The sequence below is a fragment of the Condylura cristata genome, unplaced genomic scaffold (assembly GCF_000260355.1).
Source record: "Condylura cristata isolate star-nosed mole 26May11 unplaced genomic scaffold, ConCri1.0 scaffold00004, whole genome shotgun sequence".
NCBI lineage: Eukaryota > Metazoa > Chordata > Mammalia > Eulipotyphla > Talpidae > Condylura > Condylura cristata.
In genome coordinates, this window is record NW_004567105.1 from 37,869,236 (window position 1) to 37,894,041 (window position 24,806).

The following is a 24,806-nucleotide window of genomic DNA, read 5'->3' on the forward strand; positions in this document are numbered from 1 at the left end:
GCTCCCCAATCTGTCTCTGGTGAAGCCTCTCACCGCCCCTGAGCCTCTGGCCTGTACCCCAGTTCTGTATGTACAAATAAATAAATCTTAAAAAAAACAAAAACAAAACAAAACAAAAACAGCACAACGGATTGCTTGAGGTTGTCAAATATGTGTCAGGAATAACCCCAAAACTGACTCGCACTCTGAAGCCATTAGGGTTCAATATAGGGGCAAATGTCCTTTTGAGGACTGGCAGGTGGATTTTACACAAATGCCTAGAACCACTGGCAATTTCAAATACCTATTGGTTTTTGTGGATACCTTCTCAGGATGGGTAGAAGGGTTCCCCACCAACACAGAAAAAGCCTCAGAGGTCACAAAATAGCTGCTAAAGGAGATAATCCCTCGCTTTGGATTGCCCGACTCTATTCAGAGTGACAACGGGCCCATGTTTGTCTCTGACATTACACATGCAGGAAGCAATGCCTTACAGATCAACTGGAAATTTCACGCTGCATGGAGACTACAATCTTCTGGACAAACTGAAAAAAATGAATCATACCTTAAAGAAAACCTTGGCAAAATTTTGCCAAGAAACAAAACTGCATTAGGACCAGGTATTATCCCTTGCCCTTCCTCAGATAAGAGTGGTGCCTAGATGTGGGCAACAGTTAAGCCCCTTTGAAATCATTTATGGAAGACCTGGGCCCAGTTCTGAAAGTCACTCCAGAAATAGAACAGGATTGTAGGTCACACGATATGTGATACACATCCAGGAGTTCTGGCAGTGATCCATAACTTCACAATCTCAAGGACCTCTGTGCCTCCTGATGAACCATTACATCCCTTCACACCTGGAGGTCAGGTCTTGCTCAAGAGTTGGCAGAGCGGAGAAGCCCAAAGCCAGCTATCAGAGACACAGTCTGGCCACCATGATGTTTTTCTGATCACACATACTTTTTTGATACTTGTGGACATAAAACCCTGGGTACATCACTCCAGAGTTAAGAAAGCCCCAGATATAACTGACCCAGAGATGAAACCCAACTGGTCTTTGAGCCCATTGAAGAACTGAGATATTTGTTTAAAAAAAGACAACTTAAATGGTAGTAAATTTTCTTCTTTTCCAGCTATGAAGCAGTGCACTTCAAAATACTCATTCTGAAGAAACCCTGAGATGACAAACAGGCTCTAACCAGTCTTTTTCTTTTGAAAACATTTAAGAACATAGCAATGACATCGTGCAATTATGCTGGCAGTATTATTTAAATAATTTGATTTTACTACACAAGAAGTTCTGAACTTTTTTTTTTAATCATTTTGACTTATATAAGTAAAACTGCAGTTACATAGGATTCCACGTAGCGTAACTAAGAAAACTGTTATCTATTGTTGCCTGTCTGTATATCTTTTCCTTATGTTTAATTGTCTTGGCCTCGAGGTGTTATAAAATTGGTTTAGATGGTGCCTATAGATATTGTAAACAAATGAAAATGTAATGTAAATTGGTACACATGTTTTGAAAACATAATCAGGGATAATTTTTGGTTTGTGGTAACTAATTTGTACTCTAATGTATTATTTTAAAACAGGTTGTATTGGGTATAATTTTTCTCTTGCTTGGGTTGATAATGTCAGGCAAATGGAAGTTTGTAATAATTAAGGTTTTTGAGGAAAAAGTGTCTCTACTTATAAAAAAAAGAAAAAAGAAAAACCCCTAAAAGTCTATGGTTTGACTGTCAACATTGTGCTGCTGAACGGAGCTGGAGTGGAGCTTTCACAGAAATTGAGATTGTCATTGCTGCTGTATCTTTCATATATATGACAAAACTTCCCCCCCAAAAAAAAATTAAATTCAAGTAAAACTTGATAGTTTGTCATGTGGTTCATCGAAGGAAATTGTGTAGAACCTCAGTAGAGCTCCTGAGACACTCCATAAAATCTCTCCTTTTCTTCTGGGAAAGGCATTCAGATTAATTTATCTGACTTGCTTCACCTACTAAAGTACAACTTGGAAGGAAACATCACTTGGGAAAAAGGTAAACCTTTGGCATGAACACAAATGTTGACATTGTTTTTCTGAAACGTGTACATGCACAGAAAACTTTCAGTATTTGATAAATATGTAAATTGCGAATGTTGACCGTTGCCCTACACTTCTGCTGACTTTTCAGAAACAGTTTCTGAAGAAAAAAATTTTGTTTTGTTTCCAGTAAAAGATCTCAATGATTCCAATTGATTGAGCTTTTGAAGGTGGAAAAAATTTTCTACAAGAACTAAACAGACTGATTTTTACTAAGTTTTGTTTGAAATAATACTAGCAATTTTTGTTTGTTTCACTCAAAGAAAGTTTTCTTGAATGTTGCATTTTTTTTTCAGCAGAGCTAAATAATGTTCCTTTTTTTTTTCCAGCAGAGCTAATTTGTGTTTCCATTTTTTTCTTCCCTTAGTACCAACACAGTATAAAAATTGAAATAGTAATTTTTACGACTCACGATTCTGTTTTTGTATAACTTCAACAGAGAATTTTGTCTGTGTAAACTGAAGAAATTGGAAATGTGTTTCAGTGGCTTTGCTTGGTATTCTCCAGGAACTTCAAACAGAGCTGAATCAAGAAGAGGAGAACCTGCTGCTTTGTTTGTAGGGTTCCAGAGACCTCCAAAGAAGGTGAGGAAGCTTGCCTTGGAAAACTTGGAAAAATAGTAGGTCCGGTAATCTCGAAAAGAAGAAACCCCAGGATGAGTCTTCTGAGACCGACGTTGTTCCTGAAGCCTGTGTGGACTGGACATCAATGGCTCACCTGATATTATATGGAGTACTCCAACAAGACCAACTAAAATTTGCTGTTTGGTTATTCTGCCCTGTGATTTAAAAAAAAAAAAAAGTTTACTTTTACATCATTTTGTGCATTTTTCCATCTCAGTTTTAATCCCCGTGGGCTTCCCCTCACCAAATCGCCCATGTGCCAACACCATAGTCCATTGCATTTCCCTCCCCAGCTGTTTTTGATCCCATTCCCCACTCATCCCCATAAAATGTCTCTGGTATATAGCGGTTCATTATTATTATTTTCTCGCCTGGTCCGTTATACTCCTGCTATGAGTGAAACTGTTACAGGGTAGCCCAGAGTGGCCTGGGCCGCCTGTCTGTGGGGCCTCACCCAGGCGCTCACAATTCAGTTATACTGCAGATACACACAAAAGGGTCAATAACGGGTTTATCTACAAAAGGGGAAAGGAATAGGAAACAACCCAGGGAAAGAGAGCGGGATACAAAGTAACTGGAATACCTTACCAGCTTGTCTGTCTGCGGTCAAAGTCATGCGGTCCGGCCGGAGAGCCCTTTCCTGAGCTAGAGAGCGCAAGAAGCAATCGCCCCCTTTTTATCCCCAAATGTCCCAGAATTCCTGCTAGATCCGCCCTTGGGTCCTCGCAGTTCTCTCCCTGGTTACTGCTGGGAGTTGTAGTTTCCAATCACTGGAGTAGGGGACAGTGTCCAGAAAGCTGGGCTAGGGGTTGGAGTCCATAAGACTCTGCAGAGTTCCTTTAGGACATCCTTCCCCTTAACAAAACTATCTGGTATTTTTCTTTTCTTTCTGGCTGATTTCATTAAGCATGATCTTTTCCAGCTCCATCCATTTTGCTGCAAAAGGCATGTTTTTTTTTTTTTTTGGTTGCTGAGTAATATTTCATTGTGTATATGTACCACATCTTTTTAATCCAGTCATCTACTTTTGGGCATTTTCCATGTCTTTCCAATTGTAAATAAAGCAGCAATAAACATGGGGGTGCAGGTATCTTTTTCAATCAGTGTTTTTGTGTCTTTTGGGTAGATACCTAGGAGTGGGATTACTGTCTGCCCTGTGATTTCATGCAAAAATTTAAAAAAATGTTTAAAAGCTTGACTTTGTGCATTGTTGGATAAAGCTGGGATCAAAGTTGAGAGAACTTGTTTTTAGAAAAGTGAAACCAGTTTTTAAAGATTTTTGCTTGTTTCTGTAATTTATATATATATATATATATGTACCAGAAGTTTTTTTCTTTTCACTTGTGCTGATGGACTGTTTCCCAGTAATGACTGTCATGCCAGCATTCATGAACACTGCTGGTGACTGATCGTTGCTTTTTTTGCATACACTGGAAACCCTAAGTATCCTGTCTCTTAAGACCACACCTTGCCATCTGTGCCACCATAGATATGGTGGTATAAAATAAAAAAGGGGGAATTGTTAGGGGAAAGAATGTCCTGAACAAACTCTATGATACAGGTTTTGTGGACTCCACCCCCACTCCAGACACCGAAACTACAAACCCAGCAACACCAAAGGGAGGGCTGCTAGGACCCGAGGGCAGAGTTAAGCAGCTATTAGGGTTTTTTGGGGGGGGAATTAAAACTGGATATGTTGGGCTGTGGGGTGGCTGTGGGGTCTCTTTCTTGGCCTCATGGCTGGCAGCTGTTTGCTTGGCTCTTGATCAGCTTTCAGTGAGCTATTGGGGTTCCAGGTCAGTGGAAGTGGTAGGATGCATTAGTTAACTTGCATCTCTCTCTCTCTTTTTCCCTGGGTTGTTCATTTTCTTTTCCCTTTGTAAATAAATCCATTATTGACCCCCTTGTGTGTCTGCTGTGCAGCTGAATCTTAAGTACATGGGTGAGGACCCACAGACAGGCAACACAATTCACATTGGGCCCCCCGTAACAGTGATCCCCTTACCATTGTGACTTTACTTTTCACTTAGTGATGTATTGAGAAATTCCACTTCAGTAAGCAATTCTACATCATGCTTTTTTTTTTTTAAAAAAGATTTATTTATACATACAGGATTGGGGTACAGGCCAGAGATGCAGGGGCAGTGCAAGGATTCACCAGAGACAGAGTTGGGAGCAGAACATGAGGGGAGCAGTGGGTGAGACAGGAGAGCTCTACTGTGCCATGTGGGTCACCTCTGGGGCTAGGGATTGAACTCACACTTAAGTGGCTGTGGCTAGCTTGCAGTGCTGCATCCTAACCCATTGTGTCACCAGGGAGGGCCCTACATCATGTTTCTTTAATGGCTATATAGTATTTGCTTACATGGAGGTACCGTTACTTAAAACTTTTTATTAATATAAGCTTATCAGCAAGTAAGTGAATGAATGAAGCAGGACTGATGAAAGTAAACTTTCATGTAAATTCACATTATTTTCATTTCCATTTCCTATTTTCTTGGAATTTATTCCTAAAAGTAGACTCATCTGCATGATCTTATTTTCATTTCCTCATAAAAAATTAATAATGTAATTACAGCATATGTATGTACACCTGATGTGTAATTTTTTAAAAGATTTATTTATTCATACAGAACTGGGGTACAGGCCAGAGATGTGGAGGGTGAGAGGATTCACCAGAGACAGAGTGGGGAGCAGAACAGGCAGATCAATAAAATACACTACTGAGGGGAGCAGCAGGCGGGTCAGGAGAGGTCTGCCATGCCATGTGGTCGCCTCCGGGGCAGGCGGGAATCGAACTCCTGTGGAAGTGGCTTAAGCTTCTTAGTGCTGTGCTTTAACCCGCTGTGCCACCAGGGAGGGCCCCAAATTTCTTTTTTTTAAAGATTTTTATTTATGCATACAAAAATGGGCATAAGATTCAGGGGCAGTGAGAGGATTCACCAAAGGCAGAGTGGGGAGCAGAACAGGTCAACTGATGACGTACACTGCTGAGGGGAACAGCAGGTGAGTCAGGAGAGGTCTGCTGTCCATGTGGGTCACCTCCAGGGCGGGGATCGAACTCACACTGAAGTGTCTGGGGCCAGCTTGCAGTGCTATGTCCTTACCTGTTGCACTACCAAGGAGGGTCCTACTGTCAAATTTCTATGAGCCCTTAAAGTCACCCATTAAAAGACCTTTCTTCTTGGCAAACACCTTCTATTTTGCTGTCCCAAATGAAGCATATTATAATGGAACTTCCACAGATTTTTTTTTATAAAGAAATATTTATTTAGTAGAACTGGGGTGTAGGCCAGAGGTGGGGGTTGAGAGGATTCCCAGAGACAGAGTGAGGAACGTGAACAGGCAGACACTGAAATCCACTGCTGAGAGGAGCAGCGGGTGAGACAGCGTTCTGCTGCACCATGTGGGTCAGCCCCCTGGCTGGGGATTGAACTCAGGCTGAGCTTAACCCCTAGACCACCAGCAAGGCCCAAGAATGTTTTGATCTTTGAATTGCATGGTTTTATTAGCTATCCCTGAATTTCCACATGTGAATCCAATGTGGATTGTATTTCAGAGGAAACGGACTTGGCAAGGAAATGGTATATTTCTTTCCTAATGTTTGTGTGGTCTCACCTGAGAGAACTGCCAGCCACATGACCACGTGCCTCTGCTGTAGTGACACAGTGTGATCCTGGACTAGGTGTTTGCAAATAGAAGCAATGACCCCTCTTCCTCAATAGTAAATGACTGCCTGAAGATTCACAAATATCCAATGAAGTGTTTTAACAGAGGCTGTGGTATCACTTAAAGGTACCATTCTCTTCACTTGTTTTGTGTGTCAGAAGATAAAATCCCCATTATTTCAGGGGATTTTGTAGAGTTAGGAACATGAGAAATGAGCTAAAATCCCCCTTGGATGACTGCTGGATTGTTTTTATTCTTATTACTTTTTATACATACAAGAACCGGGGTACAGGCCAGTGGTGCAAGGGGGTGAGAGGATTCAGCAGAGATAGAGTAGCAAGCAAAACAGGCAGATCGATGAAGTACACTACTGAGGGGAGCAGCAGGTGGGTCAGGAGAGGTCTGCCGCGCCATATGGATCACCTCCGGGGTGGGGATCAAACTCATGCTGAAGTGGCTGCGAAGGGCTTCCTAGTGCTGCACATTAACCCTTTGTGCAACCGGGGGGGGGACCCTCTTTTTATTATTTTTAAAAATTTCAATTTTTGCATTGAAGAACTGGGTGAAGACCAGAGGTGCTGGGGGGTGAGAGGATTCACCAGAGAGTGGGGAGCAGAACAGGCAGAACTACAGAAATGCCCTGCTGAGGGGAGTAATGGGCATGGCAGGAGAGGTCTGCTGTGCCATCTGGCTCAGCTCCCTGGCTGGGAATCTACCTCAGACTTCAGCGGTGGTAGTGCTGAGACTCAACCCATAGGCCAACAGGGAGGCCCACTTTTTCCTCTTTTAATGTACCACTATCTAGGGAAAATAATCCAGGAGTAATGTCCCCCATGAGGCTAATCCTGTAACCCAGTTCATGTTCTTAGCAGCTGCTGTTTTGATGATAAAGAATTTCCTGTTCCCTTTGGTGTTAAATACTTGAATCACAGTGATTAAGATCAGGACAGAAGTCAGTTATCCAAAACATTCTCATTTTAAAAATCATTTTTATTGTCATTTGTGGTTAAAAAAACATACACGGCATGGACTATAAAGTAATGAGACAAGTTTTCACATGTGGCTTGTGTTACCGAGTCTCATTAGTATATAGTCACATCCTGTCTTGAGCTTGGAAGAAAAATATGCCTTGGCTATATGATTATCAATTTTGTTACTTAAAATTTATTTATTGAGTGCCAACAGAGCACTAGGCACATATATAACACAGAATTGTACAGTCTCTATGTTGTAGACTATATTATTTACATAGATTTCTCAAAGATAACATTAAAGCATGTATTTACAGAACTTTAGACAAAAATAACAATACTGTAAATCAGCAAGTTTCTGTCTAACAGGAGCACCTTTTCATGAGTGAGGGCTACGGGAACCAGCCGTGTGAGAGCTCTTGGGTTCCGGTACCCAGCAAGTCCAAGTTATTTCATTATATAATTCTATAAAGCTATAAGAGGAAAAACCTAAATGGGAAGCCATCGTTGGTTTCATTAGTTCAAATACATTTCGAAAATCTTCTGCTGAGACCAATGCTTGAAGGAACTATAGACATATTTACATAGAGCACAAAAGCTAGAACTACAGCATGCAATTCCAAGGAGGTGGAAGAACGGTGCATATGAAAATCATTTTTCTCAACCTGGAGTTTACTTTTTCCTACGAATTTACGACTATTGCAGTTTCTTGTTTTGCAAAGAAACAGGTAGCTTTCAAACAAACATCACACAAAATTATTTTAGAAAACTTTTGAGATTTTCAGATAAATACAATAAACAGAAAATTCTCCAACTGGTGACACCATTGGGAGTCTTTACGTTCAGGAAATTTGACGGCCACTTTAGTGGTGACCATGTGACCTCAGGGGTGTCTGCTGGACAGCTCCACTCTGGGGAGGTGGGCCAGGAATAAACCTCACAACCTGAGGAGATGGTCATGACTGATACTGGATAAAAAGCTTCTTAGACATTCACTAATACAAGGCTGGATGCTGTGCCAGGGATCCTCCCTCAGGGAGAAATTAAGATTTTCCTTCAACATTAGCTGAATAAAAATATTAAAAATCTGTTTATATCCAAACTAGGTCCTTTCACTCTTAAGCATCTGCCACAAATACAAATGGAAGATTTGGATGCATTCTGATTCTGAATAAACAAAACAAAACAAAAAAAACATGTTGAACAATAATCTTTTGCATTAAAACAGAAGAAAAATATTCCTCTTCCGCTTATCTCATGCAAATTCCGCAGGTAGGTAAAGGACCCGTCTTGTCTGTTCTCTATTTAATGTATTATAAGTCAACATATAATTAAATAGATAGGTGACTGGACCTTGGCTTCAGCTAAATTTAGGATTCTCTATATTTTAAGAATGTCTTAAGCAGACTCAGAAATGAAGGACTCAAGAAAATGTTCAGTCTTTTATTTAAAAACTATAAACAGTCACCAAAGTAAATAAAGCCATTCTATAACATAAACTGTTAGGTCTATATTTTTTACTGCACATCCTAAGGACACAGCAGAAATGGTGGCTGGGAGGCCTTCCACATTTTTGGATGCTAATAGAACAGGCAATAGGCAGTTATAAATGGATACATTTCACGCTGGGGGGGAAAGACAATTTTAAGGAAGTGAGCAGTTTCTGAGCAGGAATGTGGTACAGTATTAAGAATGGAAGAATAATACAATAAAATTCCACACTATATTAAGATAGAAAAAGTAGTGAAGAAAATATCATACCTGCACATAATGCATATATAACACAGGAGAAAACCTGTATAAAATTCCATGTATTTAAACCAATTTACAAATACAAAAAATTCTGTCCAAGCTCTAAGCTTGCACATGACAAACGTTTACAGTGGATACATGTTAGGGAAAACCAAAAAATACCTTCAAATAGTTTTTCTTCTACAAAAATGACATGAGATATATTATTCCATACTCTTTCAGCCAGCAAAATGAGTCTACAAGGTGTATAATACAAAAACAAAAACAAAACAAAACAAAACAAAAAAAAAAAGAAAAGAAAAAAAAAATAGGGGGGGGGGATCACAGTTCCACAAAACTGTTTTGACTTTACAGCATCAGTACCTTTGCAGAAGTATTTACACAAATTTAAAGAACATTCATCCACTGCGTAGAATATATCACAATTACTTACAATTGACAGGAGAGTCTAGAAAACTTTAGAACCTACCAATAATGCTTCTAGGACACCACAGAATATATTTCCAGTGGCTGCAGTGGCATGAAAGGTGTTCGTTCTATTCACAAATATTTACAGGATCTATTCAGACTGGTAAATTTTTATGATAATAAATAAGTGAAAATATATTGGCTCAAGTAAGAAAACCAAGCTACTGATTTCTAAACAAAACACACAATCCATAGCTAGATATTGGTGGCCCCCTCTGAGATCAGGGGGTACAGGTGTGCTGAAACTTTTTTAATTATTCAAACCAGCTTAAACGGTTTTGTAAATATAAAAATGTGCTCCTTTTTGGATATAGATAAAAATATTTAATGCTTCTATTTCATCTGCTCATGTAGGTTTTACAATATTCCATGTATATTCCAATGTGGATGGTACTGAATTCTGATCGCAGCAGTTTCCATCAGGACTTAGCAGATCTGAGAGACATCCTGCAGATGAGCTGGTTGACAATCCCACAGCAGTTTTTTTTTTTTTTCCTTTTTCTTTTTAGATTTTTTAAAACAGAGAACAAAGGGATTCGCTCAGAGATCAGAATACGAAGATTCCTCTCAGCATCACGGGAGGAGATAAAATTCATTCTATGGTCTCTGTTCCATTTAAGACTTGGTGCTTTCTTCAGTAACAGTATGTGAAATGTATCTGACTTTGAGTCCCCACTGTAGAAGTGGAATTACTTTTCACTGCAGCATTTCTGAGTCTTTTTCTTGTTCTTTACTCTGCACTGTAAAGTTAAGTTCATAAAGGCATTTGGCAAGGGTGGAGGAAGCTTCCATGTTACTAATGGCTAGCACTGACAAGTTGTTTTCATGTCTCTTTAGCAATCTGGAAAAAAACATACAGAAGTTTGTCAGTCTCCAAGGTTACCTTAGATGTGATGTCTCCTTCTGGGTTTTCTCAGTTTAAAAACTAAAGTTTTGTACTGTTTCTGTTCAAAGTTCCACAATGCAGGAAGAAGGCAGCCCTGGGAACCAAACAAATTAATCTGTTCAATCTACCGATAAACTAAGGTCAACTGGAAGTGTCACTAACTCAACTGGCTTTAAAAAAAAAAAAAAAAGATTTATTTATGCATCAGAATTTGATTACAGGCCTGAGGTGCGGGGTGTGGGGGTGTGAAAGAATTCACCAGAGACAGAGTGGGGAGCAGAACTGGCAGATGTACTGAAATACCTTGCTGAGGGGAGCAGCGGCTGGCCAGGGGTTGAACTTGTGCTGCAGTGGCTTTGGATCGCTTCATAGTGCTGCGCTTTAACCTGATATACTACCAAGGGGGGCCCCTTAACTCACTTTTTAGGTAAATAGTAGCTAGTTATTTTACATAGTGGCAGAATTAAACATCTGATAAGATACTGTTCTCAATGAGGGAGTTCAGTATACTTGTAAATTCAGATTGGGTCTCTAGAACAGTCAAATATACAGAATTAATGAATGGAATGGTGGTGGCCATGGCATGGCTAATGTCTTATGTGTTGTTTCAATTACCCAAGACAAGGAAGCTTTAGAAGTCTATTCTAAAACACTGTGCCTATGTCAAAGTATGCTAAGTGGGTACACCTCCTCTCATGTGTTAACAAAATAAAATTTAAAAAATTCAGGTCCAGCCACAGAAGAGTTGGAGAGACATAAAAGTTACCTTTTAAGAGAAAGGATGATTTGAATTTTTTTCTTCATTAAGTCGCATTTAGCTTAGTTATTACCTGAATGCCACAGTTCTTCATAAGCGGTTTTGCTCTTTGTAACAACAAAAAAGAAGCTTTTAAGTAGTGGGGCATCTTTTCTCCCCTTATTTTGGGATAATTTGGATACTTTCATTTATGCAGTTTTTTTTTTTAAAGATTTATTTATTTATTCATACTGAACTGGGGTACAGGCCAGAGATGCGGAGGGTGAGAGGATTCACCAAGGACAGAGTGGGGAGCAGAACAGGCAGATCGATGAAGTACACTGCTGAGAGGAGCAGCAGGCGGGCCAGGAGAGGTCTGCCACACCATGTGGATCTCCTCCCCGGCAGGCGGGGATCGGACTCATGTGGAAGTGGCTTAACCTTCTTAGTGTAGTGCTTTAATGCGCTGTGCCACCAGGGAGGGCCCCTCATTTATGCAGTTTCAAAAAGAAAAAAAAAATCCAACTGAAAGTGGAACAACAAAGATAAACGTGAATATACTGAAATAACACAGTAATCCTACATGCAATGTCATGAATGAATCTTATAAACAATGCCGAAGATGCCAGCATAGAATCTGAGTTGATTCCCCAACATAAAATTCCAGATCAGGCTCATCTGTAGTTTTGTAGAGGCTTCACAAAGGAAACCAGGTGAGGATATGCTCAGCAGGTCTCTGGTTCTGAGGCCGCACTATTTTTCTGGGGAGACTGGTTCTGTGGGAGGTTCACTGTGTGAAAGATACTGCATTGAGTTTTTATATTTCTAGTTTTTATACTATGCATGATCTACTGCAAAAGTTTATTTAATAGCATTCTAAATGAACTGTGACAATTTTATGATTACTTGTCTAGAAAAGAAATAACCATAAAAAAGCCTATTTGATTTAAAAATAACTTAAAAAAAGTGAAAACAAATGCTTTCACCCCTATAATCAAAACACATTTTGACAGAAAAAGTTTTCAGTTCAAACATTTAAATGAAACTATAGTAGCATTTTCCAACTGATAAACATGTCAGAATGTATTTTATTTTTTTCAACATTAACAGAGGAAATGGCTATTTGAGTGGCTTCTAATGAACAGATTGGCTCATCCTAAGTGACCCTAACATGACAATCATCAGTGAGAAATGGGGATCACACACCCAGGACTTCTGAAGAGCTTGGTGGTACTTTATTCTTCAAATAGAAAACTTAAAAAAACACAAAAAAAAACCTTTTTAAAAAAGGGTTCTTCGGCCCTCCCTGGTGGTGCAGGGGGTTAAAGCACAGCACTGAGAATCTAAAGCCGCTTCCGCATGAGTTTGATCCCCGCCTGTCCCGGAGGTGACCACATGGCGCGGCAGACCTCTCCTGACCCGCCCGCTGTTCCCCTCAGCAGTGTACTTCGTCGACCTGCCTGTTCTGCTCCCCACTCTGTCTCTGGTGAAGCCTCTCACCGTCCCTGCACCTCTGGCCTGTACCCTGGTTCTGTATGCATAAATAAATAAATATTAAAAAAAAAAAGGGCTCTTCAAGAAGTAAAAATTCAACAGATTTTACAATAAAGTCAACTTTCTAGGGGCTATCCCTGGTGGTGCAAGGAGTTAGAAGGCAGTACTGTGGAGTCCTCCGCAGCCACAGCAGTGTGAGTTCCTTCCTTGGTCAGGGAGTCGACCAGCATGGCTCAGCAGACCTCTCCTGACCCACCCATGGCTCCCTTCAGCAGTATATTTCAGTCAGTCTGCTTATTCTGCTCCTCACTCTGTCTTGGGTGAATCCTCTCATCCCCATACCTCTTAGCCTGTACCCTGATTCTTATACACATAAATAAATCTTAAAAAAAAAAATCAACTCTTTAGAAACTATGTCAAATAGACAAAAAGAGCTAATAATATCCGAGAATTGCCCCAATCAGGGCCTTGCATCCAAAAACTGTAAGAGCACCTCTCAGTGCTCTTACTTGCACTAGAGTCAGAATTAGAACTTCTTATTCGGGTAAGAAATGGGAGAGGGACCAGGGGAGGAAGGAATTAGGAAGCACTTGGGACACATTCCCACCATTGAGGGACTTGGATTTTTTGACTGAAGGGGTCCAGTAAAATGCAATGCCTACTTCGAGGACGACAACAAAGTTGCATGCCAAAGCCTATCAGAATGAGCTTCAGAGTATCAGGAAATAAAATTTAAGAACCTAAGAACCTTGAGAGGGGGAAAGTAAGTCACATTAGGAAGACTGGGGACCAGAGGATTGAAGTACTTTCCAACAACGAAACTGCCTATAGGACACGGAACAGTGCTCTCAGATTTTTAAAGGAGAATGTTGTTTCAAAATTTAGAATGTCAATCCAAAAGGAAACCTGTACCCGTGTTTGTCACAGTATTATTTACAATAAGCTAAGATATGGTGACCACCTAAATGCCTAAATGCCCAAAAAGGGGTAACTGGATTAAGAAGATATGATCCATACACACAACGGAATACTACTCAGCAGTCAAAAAGATAAACGCAAGCCATTTGCAGCAACATGCATGGAACTAGAAGGGGTTATGCCCTGTGAAGTATGTCAAAAGAAAAAAGATGGTCTCACTTACAGGAGAAGGAATACAGGGAAATCAAACAAAGGATCAAGATAAAGGCAAAACTTGTAAGCTGAGGCATCCAGCAGGGGAGGAAAAGAGAAAGGGGTCAAAATAGGCAAGAGAAAAAGGGACTGTGGTGGTGGGCCACAGGTGCTGTGGTGGGAGATTTACGGAGATTACACCTAAGTGGAAAAATCAAATAATGTAAGAAAACAAAAAAAATTGTTGGCAGTCCCCCTCCCTGGTGGCCCAAGGCTTAAAATACAGCACTATTAAGCTATCCACAGCCACTGCAGCAGGAGTTCAATCCCTAGCCAAGGAGCTGACCCACATGGTATGGCAGACCTTTCCTGGCCTCCCCACTGTCCCCCTCAGCAGTAGATCTGCCCGTTCTGCTCCCTACTCTGTCTCTGGTGAATCCTCTCATCCCCATACCTCTGACCTGTATCCCAGTTCTTGTATACGTAAATAAACCTTTAAAAATTGATAGCATAAATTGTTTACAAATAAAAAACCTAGAAAGCTGAATCTATATAAAGATATTTAAATAAACTATCAAGCGAAGGCAGATAAAAGACACTTTTAGTTACGTAAGGTGTTAAAATTATTTTTTTATTAGCATGATGGGAAAATAAGTCAACTAAAGTAAATAGGTGAGATTCAAGAAAAGTATTCAACATGGAAGAAGTTGCTGAGACTAGCTGAGACCAGGCCTGGGAAGGAAGCTGTCTAGACTGCAGAGGGTAGTTTCCAAGGAAGCAAGGAAACTTTAATAAGATTCAACAGCTGGGTCTGAGCATTCATATAGCCTTTAAGAAGACTGATTTTTTAAAAAAAAGATTTATTTATACAGTATACAAGAACTGGGGTACAGGCCAGAGGTGCGGGGGTAGAGTAGTGAGAAGATTCACCAGACAGAGTGGGGAGCAGAATATTCATTTGTTGGGCACTCAGAGTACTCCACTCTGTCTATGGGAGTAATGTTGCTCGGAACAGTGGTATTCAACTTACTGCTTTTAGGTATTTTGCGTATATACTCAGAAGCGAAGTTTCTATATTAAGTTAAATCTTACAATCATTTTTGGAAGAACCATCACCCTTTTTTTCATGTTGGCAGTAAGCAGTACCTTTTTGTATTTCCTTTAGTGTTGCATGAAAGTTCCAACTCCTCCACATTCGTGGCAGCACTTTTTTTTTTGGTTTGGGTTTAGTTTTTGTTTATAGTAGCAGTCATCTAATGGGTGTGAAGCAGGAGCTCACTGTGTTACTATTGCTTTTAAAAGATTTATTTATTTGCATACAGAACTGGGGTATAGGCCAGAGGTGCAAGGGTGGTGAGAGGGTTCACCAGAGACAGAGTAGGGAGCAGAACAGGCCGACTGTTCTGCTGAGGGGGGCAGCGGGAATGTCAGGAGAGGTCTGTTGCGCCATGTGGGTCACCTCTGGGGCAGGAATGGAACTCATATGCTGAAGTGGCTTTAGCTTCTTATTACTGTGCTTTAACCTGCTGTGCCACCAGGGAGGGCCCATCGCTTGTTTTAAGTGGCATTTCCCTCATGACTAGTACTGCTGAGCATCTTATGTGCTGACTGGCCATTTGTTAGTATTTGGAGAAATGCCTATTTAAGGCCTTTGAATATTTCTGGATTAGTTTTTGTTGTTGAGTTTCCTATATTCTGGATATTTTTTAAAATTATTTTTTTTGTGTAGAAGAACTGGGGTGCAGGCCAGAGGCGTGGGAGCTGAGAGGATTCCCCAGAGACAGAGTGGGGGCAGAATAGGCAGACTGATTGAAATCCATTGCTGAGGGGAGCAGTGGGTGAGACAGGAGAGGTCTGCTGTGCTATGTGGGTCAGCTCCCTGGCCTGGGATAGAACTCAGGCCATATAGTGTTGAGACTTAACCCCTAGGCCTTGGGGACACCCCTATTCTGGATATTAACCCTCTTGTGAGATATGGGATTTGTGATTGTTTTCCTTTAGCCTACAGTTTGCTTTTCTCATCATTTCTGATGCACTAGCTTCTAATTCTGATGAAGCTCACAGTGTTCACTTTTTTGCCTTGGTATCATATTCAAGAAATTATTCCCAAATTCAGTATCATAAGGCATTATCCTACATTTTCTTTTTTTCTTTCTTTTAAGATTTATTTGTACATACATAACTGGGGTACAGGCCAGAGGCTCAGGGGTGGCGAGAGGCTTCACCAGAGACAGAGTGGGGAGCAGAACAGGCAGATCGACGAAGTACACTGCTGAGGGGAGCAGCAGGCGGGCCAGGAGAGGTCTGCAACGCCATGTGGTCACCTCCGGGGCAGGTGGGAATCGAACTCATGCGGAAGCGGCTTTAGCTTCTCAGTGAGGCTTTAACCTGCTGCGCCACGAGGGAGGGCCAATCCTACATTTTCTTTTAAGAACTTTATCTTTTGAGTTTTTGCTTTTAGGTGTTGATCTGTTTTGAGTAAATTTTTGAATATCATGTTAAATAAGAGTACAACTTCATTCTTTAAAAGAGCATGTCAATTTCAGTTTTGCCCACTGCTTTTGTTGAAAAGCTTATCTTTGACATACTGAATAGTAAATCAGCACCCTCATTAAAAATCACTTGGCCATATATGTGAGGACTTACGCCTGGGCTATTTTGTTTCACAGTCTGTCTTTATACCACATGTTTTGCTTACTGTAGACTCATGGTTAAGTTTTGAATTAGGAGATTGACAGCCACTGCAGAGTGGCTGTTTCTCATGTCTTCTTTAATTTCTGTTGGCACTATTTTGTAGTTCTCAGTGTCCGACCTTCTTGGTTAATGGAAATCCTAATTATCTATTCTCCTGATTTATTTAAAGAGAATTCTTATTCTTAATTTCTTTTCATACTGTTCATTACTACTGTACAGAAAGGTACCATTTGATTTTTAAATAAGATCTGGGTATTACATTAATAAAAGATATATACATCAAAAGGAGAAGAAACAGTGTAATTCTCTCAGCTCAAGTTTAATCAGCATGGAGATCAATTGCAGTTAAAATTTTACATTATTCAAAAAATCAGATGAATTTCAAACTAAAAAGGAAAATGCTGACATTTCAGTGTTCCACATACTGTACTGTAAGTGTAAAGGCATTTTCCTACACACCTTTCTATTGTTCAACAATTCTCATATTGCATACAGAATTAGCTTTAGTCTAAAATCTCAGCACTATCAAACTGTTGCCAGCCTCTACAGCATGAGGCTGTAGATCTCCAGCAGGGAGCTGACCCATGTGGAGCAGCAGACCTCTCCTGTTTCACCCACTGCTCCCCTCAGCAGTGGATTTCAGTGGATCTGCCTGTTCTGCTCCCTGCTCTGTCTCTGGGGAATCCTCTCACTGCCACCTTTGGCCTGTACCCCAGTTCTTGTATGCATAAATAAGTAAAAACAAATCTTGAAAAAAGAAATCACAACCCATAACTTCTTCCACCAGAGATGAGAAATTTCAACAGCAAATTTTCTTTTGTACTTCCCTGATTTCTTACAGTCTTCTTCACACATGTGGGTATTATAAAGCTTTTTGTCAGTATTCCTCTTCAAGCAAAACTCCCCTTAACTGAAGGTGTTCAACAAAGGTTCTGTGTGGGGACTTGAATAGAGGGAGGGCTTAGACTTCTGTGAACTGTTTTCTTTTTTGATATTTTTCTAAGATCTTAGTAACTATAGATGTCAGGAAGACTTTCAGAAGCTTTTGACAAAATCAACAACAAAACAAAAACCTGTAAGTCAATAATTATATAAGACCTAGCCAAAGTAGCTTTGCTCTAAGCCTAAGAATGTGCAGCTTGCAACTAAGGAAAAAGTTCTAAGAAATTATAAAATTTCTTTTAGAATTCCAATGGTCTGGACAAAACTCCAGATCAGCAATCTGGGAGTAAATGAACTTGTGAGGGCTCCTGTGAGGCTTCTTTTCTTCTAGCAACCGAATCCTTATTGAATCAGTATTATATTCTCAACACTATCTGAGGCACAGAGGATTGATTTAAAAATGAGAGTGTTCAATTCCTGCTTCCTAGATTTCACTATCTGAGGCAGCGAAACACAATGTGTGGGGTGCAGGGGGTACCTACTGTACGCTAGGTCAGGGCAAGTGAGCAAAGATGTCTGGAAAGCAAACAATAACCCTAAAGGGCGAGTAAGAAGGAGACTGCCTGTACCCTACTAGGCACTGTGGTAGGTGGCACTGCATAGAGCTTGGTAGAAGAAACAAACCTTATATATAAAACTGAAAAAAGTAAGGTTAAATGCTTAATACGACACACATGATGTAGAAAGAATGAAAAAAACCCTGCAGGGAAGGGAAGAACACAGGAACACATGTGCTAAATCATGAGTTTTTCCTATCATTTGTAAGAATACTTGATATATTAAACATCCCTATTGCAAATACTTCTACCTTGACTTTTAAGCTTTATGCATCTTGCACTTACAATTTAAAATTTGATACAGTCAATTTCATTCCTTTTTCTTTTGAAATTTTATACCTGTTTACATGTTTGGGAGGTCTGGTTGGAGGGTACTATAATAAATACCTTAAAAGACCTGAAGTGAGGTGAAATGGGTGAGGGAAGAACCAAGGTAGATTCAAGATCTGTGTAGGAGACAGAATTAACAGTGTGTGGGAGAAGAGTCCAGAGGTGTGTTCAATGAGAGATTTAGCAGGAACCCTAGAAAATCAGCTCCAGGCTTCAGGGAACAGGTCTGTGAGACATCCACAGAACATTCCACACCTGCGCTATCGAGGATTATTATTTCTAGTTTCCATATTTCTAAATAATGCTGACTTTTCTGTTGCTTAAGTCCATTAGAAAGTAACAGTAAATTTTGGGGTATTATAGTGACTCTTAGCAATATCTAGGATGACTTTGCTGATTTTGTTAAAATCCTGTTATCAAAGTGATTTCTGTTCTAAACTGCAATTTGGTACAAATGAACAAATGAAATGACTGATTTCACCCACTCGACGATCAGCAAGTGATTTTAGCAAAACTGTTTTTTTGCTCTCAACTATATGGACAGCAAGGAAATAAAACTAATAAAATATGAGAATACCAATTTTTGCTTGTTTCAATTTCTTTCTACTTTATTGTTTTTTAAAAGTATGATTGCCTGAAATGAGCATTTTTTTGATATAATCACAAAATTATGAGAAAAACTGAGCATCAAAGACATATCATCATCTAACTTAGATGTAAAATGATGTATATGCATTTTGGTTATGGAAAAAAGATTACTCACCTGCGACCACATTCTGAATATTTACCAATATTTTTTAATATTAAGGCAGCTGTTAATCGGATGTGTTTAGTTATTGGTCCCTCTTTTTCATCCTTAAGAAAAAAAAAAAAGAAGAGAAGAGGAATAAAGATCTAAATCGAACTCAGACCTTCTACAGATAAAACTTTCTAAGTCTGCTTACTGTGAAATCTCGAAAGACAAGGTTTCTGGATCCTCTCCTCAGAGCCATGAGAGCAGCACTGGGATGATTCACAATGGCCTTTTGTGCTCTAGGAGTGGAACTTGTGCCCCCCATAACTGGCTGCCTAAATTGTTCAGAGAGAAAAAGATGGTTAGCCCCGATGCTGAGACACACCAGTGGTGAGCACCAATGGCTGGCCCTCGAGATCCAGGATGAACAGTGTTGCCACGTATTAGCATTACTGTCCACTCCTCTTGTCTTTGTAGGCAAAGGGATTTTTAGTATTAAAGTGAGATTGTAAATCTACTTTCTAATCTATCAATTCCAGATGGTCCAGTATTGTCTCTCTTTTAGGGTCACTGCAAATACATATGTCAAAACAAATGCAACTCAGTGCCATAGTCATGATGTTCACATCTTTGATTGTGATACGAACAAGTTAACAAGGAGGAAAACTGTTAACAATTTAACTTGCAGGTTATTACTAATTACATACTGCTTAAGAGTAAAATATTATTATGATAATGTATTGGTACATTATCTATATACTAATATAATCTAAGAATCACCAGAAGCTGCTAAACACTACATTTCAAGCTATTACCTTATTACATAATCTTATTTTTCATCCTTAATAATTTCAATCTTTTCAGTACAGTTCCTTATGAAAGTTACAGAATTAGAAGCACAGCAGAGGTTATAAAATGATATAAAATGATATTCAAATTAGTCTAGACTTCCATGCTAAAAACTGTACACATCTGTTGTATTTTGGTGAGGCAACAGTGGGGAGCTCATTTCCCTGAATTTGTGAAAGCCTTGTCTAGTTCTGACACTGTGAATAGTTGCCTGTCTTTTAATATTTCTTCCCCTCTGCTTGAGTTTCACACCTGTAGATTCCTGGCACTTTTCTAGTAAGTTAACTAACTCTGCACATTGAGTAAAATAATGCTAATGGCAATCTGTAAATTGTAAATATTTTACTTACTACATTGTATAGTAAAATTATTTATGCCTCTCACTGGATCTCCAGACACTTAAGAATGGCAAAATGTATCTTGGTCAACATCTAAGTTAGTGCCTTGCACACAGCAGATGCCTACAAAATAGTAATGAATGAGTCAAGCATATAAGCATCTCCCGTGTCTCCACACTTGGGCTCTCCTTCTGGAATTGCAGCCTGTGAAGTGATAGACTATACTTTGTTCTTAGACTTCTCTATGTTTGATGCAATGCCCAATATACAATTTCTCAATAAATGTCAACAACATATTTTCACATTCTGAGAGTCACAAAATCTATAATCAACTCAAAACTTGACAACATGAATTATAAGTATTATTCATAAAATAGCAGGTAAATCAATAACCACAAAGTACAGGTTACATATATAGTCTCCTACAGGAATCTCACATGCCACCTAGTCCTTCCCTGTAGTAGTGAAAAAGACAGCTCTCTGAAGTTATCAATACATGTTTAATTATTCTCGCAAAGGACTAACAACCATGTTTCCAGTTTGCAATGTATTTCTCATATCTCATCTGTCATGATCACTTACGACTTTATCTACAGAGTAGAATCCAAATGTCAGAGTCACAAGGTGACTTCAGACTCTGTAGTCTGGCCAATCTGAGAGTGACACCAGCAATCTAAGCGCCAAGAACTGGCGCTTGCAACGTGGCAGGCGAGTGCTGGATGACAGCCCTCGCGTTCCAGCATGCTGAGTGCCTCTCATCACTACGGTGCTTTACCCTTTTCTGTCCCTGTATATACAAAAGACATGCTCCTTACTTGGTAGAAGATTTTTGACTTCCTGCTTGTCCCGGTTCATCTTGTTTCAATCCTGCAAGCAGGGCATCCTTTGAACAGTGTTTATCCTTTTGGAGAAAGAGGAAATAGTCGTATAAGCATCAACATCTTTGATGCAGCCAGAGGCATCACTGACCAAGCAGCAGGAAGAAAGTGTACCTGTAAATGGGTAATGAAGGAAAACCTCTGTCGCTGAAAAGGCTCACAGCCTTCCCAGAGACACTGCCCGGGGTAGACATCCTTTCCTCCGTGTTCAGTTGCTGCGTGGTAGAAAACCTGTGATGGCGTCTGAAACCATCTACGAAAAATAAAAATAAATTTTCTGATATATTCTTCAAAATAGAACCTTGTTTTCCAGTCTCTAGAATAATACACAGAAATATTAAGCAAAGTAGTGAAAGCAAACCTCAAGCTCACTTCAAAGAACATTTTGAAACAATTTCGAAAATTTCTGATTACATCTAAGTCAAGTCAACCAGTTGCTTGACCATTTAGTAACATTTTTTAATTTAATGGTTCATTTTCTACTCCTTCCCTTCAATAAGGGTTGGCTCAGAATTTCTTGAAATTAAATCTTTAAAACACAATAAAATATTTTGTTATGTCTTGACTTTTAGCTGAAATCACATTTTTGTGTGTCCATCAATATTGAAGCAGCCACCAGCCACATCTCTCATTTCTCCAACCACATCCCACCCACCCACCTGGGCTTAACACAAACATCTTTTTTTTTTTTTTTTTAAAGATTTATTTATTTATTCATACAGAACTGGGTACAGGCCAGAGATGTGGTGGGTGAGAGGATTCACCAGAGACAGAGCGGGGAGCAGAACAGGCAGATGGATGAAGTACACTGCTGAGGGGAGCAGCGGGTGGATCAGGAGAGGTCTGCCTCGCCATGTGGTCACCTCCGGGGCAGGCGGGAATCGAACTCATGCGGAAGTGGCTTTAACTTCTTAATGCTGTGCTTTAACCCGCTGCGCCACCAGGGAGGGCCAACACAAACATCTTGAGTGGCCAAATGGTGGGAGATGCAAACCTGAAGAAACTAAGACAATCCTTTCCCTTATTAACTTAGAATACATGGCAATGAGGAGAATACTAGAATCCAGACAGCAACACATTAACTAGTAATTCCAGAACACATTAACTAGTGATTCCAGTATTTGCAGAATACACAGTAAAGCTCTCTTAACATTTAAATTTTTTAAAAGATTTCTTTATTTATGCTTACAGAACTGGGGTACAGGCCAGAGGTGCGGTGGGTGAAAGGATTCACCAGAGACAGAGACAGAGTAGGGAGCAGAACAGGCAGACTGAAGAAGTACACTGCTGAGGGGAGCAGCAGGCGGGTCAGGAGAGGTCTGCCACGCCATGTGGGTCAGCTTCCTGGCGGGGATCGAACCAGTGCTGCAGTGGCTTTGGAGTGCTTCATAATGTGGTACTTTAACCCACTGTGCCACCAGGGTGAGCCCAGCATCATTTGATTTTTTATGCATGGCAAATAAACGTGTTTATTGGAAACAATTTTTGTTGTGCGATATATATTTATTAATATATATGTATATATTTATTAATATATATGTATATGTATTTATTAATATTTATTTATTAATATATATATGTGCGCGCGCACACACACACATGATATTTCAAATTAAACTATTTCCCCAGGAAATAGTTTAAAGGTTGAGCTTTTAAAGATTTTATTTTTATTTATTCATGCATATAAGAACTGAGGTGCTGGCCAAAGGTGTGGGGTAAGAGGATTCACTAGAGACAGAATGGGGAGCAGAACAAGCAGAACGACCGAAATCCACTGTTGAGGGGAGCAGTGGGCGAGATAGGAGAGGTCTGCTGCACCCTCTGTGGATCGCCTCCCTGGCCAGGGATCAACTAAGACTATAGCAGTGACAGCGCTGAGACTTAACCCCCTAGGCCATCAGGAGAGACCACCACATGTAGTTATAAATATTAGTGTTGCCACTATTTCCAGGGCCCACTCCTTACTGACATACAAGATTCTACTGTGTTCCTTCACAAATTATCCCTCCAGCACACCAATCTTTGTATACTTATGTGTAACTCCAAATGAAAGCAACAAAAGCACTTTATCTTTGATTGTTTGACTTTCTCAAAAGATAGGAAGTAGACTTATACTATCTGCCAACGTCATACAAAATTTAATTGACCTTTTTTTCCTCATCATTTACACATTATCAATATAATTTGTAATGGTTAGTCCCACGTTCATTAATTACTGCAGTTATAGTTTAGGATTAATTTCTGTCCTTTCACTTAAATCCCTATTGGACCTTTCTTTTACCTCTAATGAAAAGCTATTTAGTTGAATTCAACAAATTATTCACATCAGAGTAGAGGTGCAATTTTCCTGATTCCAGTTACCCTAAGAAGTCTCTTAAAGTTAAAGCACTGGATGTCTGAATGAAAATCAAGCCAACAACTATTACTTTATTGGTATAATTTATAGTATGATTAATACAATACTATCTCTGACCATAAAACAATTTCTCAGGCATTATAAATACTTAAAATGAAGTAAATAAAGCATACTTTCATTTAAAAGTCTGCATAAGTAAATAAATCTTTTAAAAGTCTGCAAACTATATATATTATATATAAATATTAATATATTACATATACTTTAATAATTCTCTATATTTAAAAGGTTCAACTCAAAACAAATGTCTGTGGCTATAAGGACTGTTCCCTTTGTTTTAAAAACAAGGCTGGGCTCTCCCTGGTGGTGCAGGAGTTAAGGTGCAGCACCAGGAAGCAATCAGCAGCCACTTCAGCACAAGTTAGATACCTGGCCAGGGAGGTAACCCACATGGCCCAGCAGATCTCTCCTGTCTCCCACGCTGCTCCCCCCAGCAGTGTACACTTTGTCAATTTGCCTGTCCTGCTGGCGAATCCTCTCATTGCCACTGCACCCCTGGCCTGTACTCCAGGTCTGTATGCATAAATAGGCAGCATGGAGTGGCTAAAGACATCCATTTTTTTTTTTTTTTTTGGTGCCAAAGAATCAAGCATATCCACAGCATGACCACTGAGGCATATATACAGGATACCCAGTATAAAAACCTTCACCCAGTTTGTGTCTCTGTCACCTTTCTATCCATTTTCTCTTACCTTTCTTAGAATAAGCTTAGTTGTTTCTTTTTTTTAAAGATTTGGGTTTTTTTTTTTGTTTAAAGTTTGCACACAAAAACTGGGGTACAGGCCAGAGGTGCAGAGTGGGTGAGAAGATTCACCAGAGACAGAGTGGGGGGCAGAACAGGCAGATTAACTGAAAATCCACTGCTGAGGGGAGCAGTAGGCAGATCAGGAAAGGTCTCCTGTGCCATGTGGGTCAGCTCCCTGGCTGAAATGGAACTCATGCTACAGTGTCTGTGGTAGCTTCCTAGTGCTACATTTTAACCCATTGTGCCACCAGGGAGAGCCCAGAATAAATTTAGTTGTTTCTGTGTGAGAAGGCCTGCATATATGGTAGCAGTCCTTTTTATAGGCCTTCTCTTTTTATAAGTGAAATAGAAGCTGAATCAAAAAGTAGTCTGGGGATAAAATGGAGGTTGCCAAGGCCTGCTTGAGAAGAAGAAATGGGAAATGACTGTTTGATGGATGTAGTTTCAGTCTGAGGAAACAAAGTTCTGGAGAAGGGTGGTGTTGGACTCAGTGCCCCCAAGTAGAGCTATAAATGCCAAAATGGTACATTTATGCTATGTTTTATACATT

At 39.8% G+C, this 24,806-nt stretch overlaps 1 protein-coding gene across 1 annotated transcript in view; it reads right to left on the reverse strand.

Annotated features, from left to right (window-relative positions):
- Positions 1-10,050: 10,050 nt before the first annotated feature.
- Positions 10,051-24,806, reverse strand: part of ARID2 (AT rich interactive domain 2 (ARID, RFX-like)) — a 136,841-nt gene continuing 122,085 nt past the window's right edge. The window contains exons 15-19 of the mRNA XM_004675944.2: positions 21,210-21,348; positions 21,033-21,118; positions 19,242-19,365; positions 19,061-19,152; positions 10,051-10,389 (exon numbers count right to left, since the gene is read on the reverse strand). Coding sequence (XP_004676001.1) covers positions 10,245-10,389; positions 19,061-19,152; positions 19,242-19,365; positions 21,033-21,118; positions 21,210-21,348 — 586 coding nt within the window. The 3' untranslated portion in view covers positions 10,051-10,244. The remainder of the gene's footprint in view (positions 10,390-19,060; positions 19,153-19,241; positions 19,366-21,032; positions 21,119-21,209; positions 21,349-24,806) is intronic.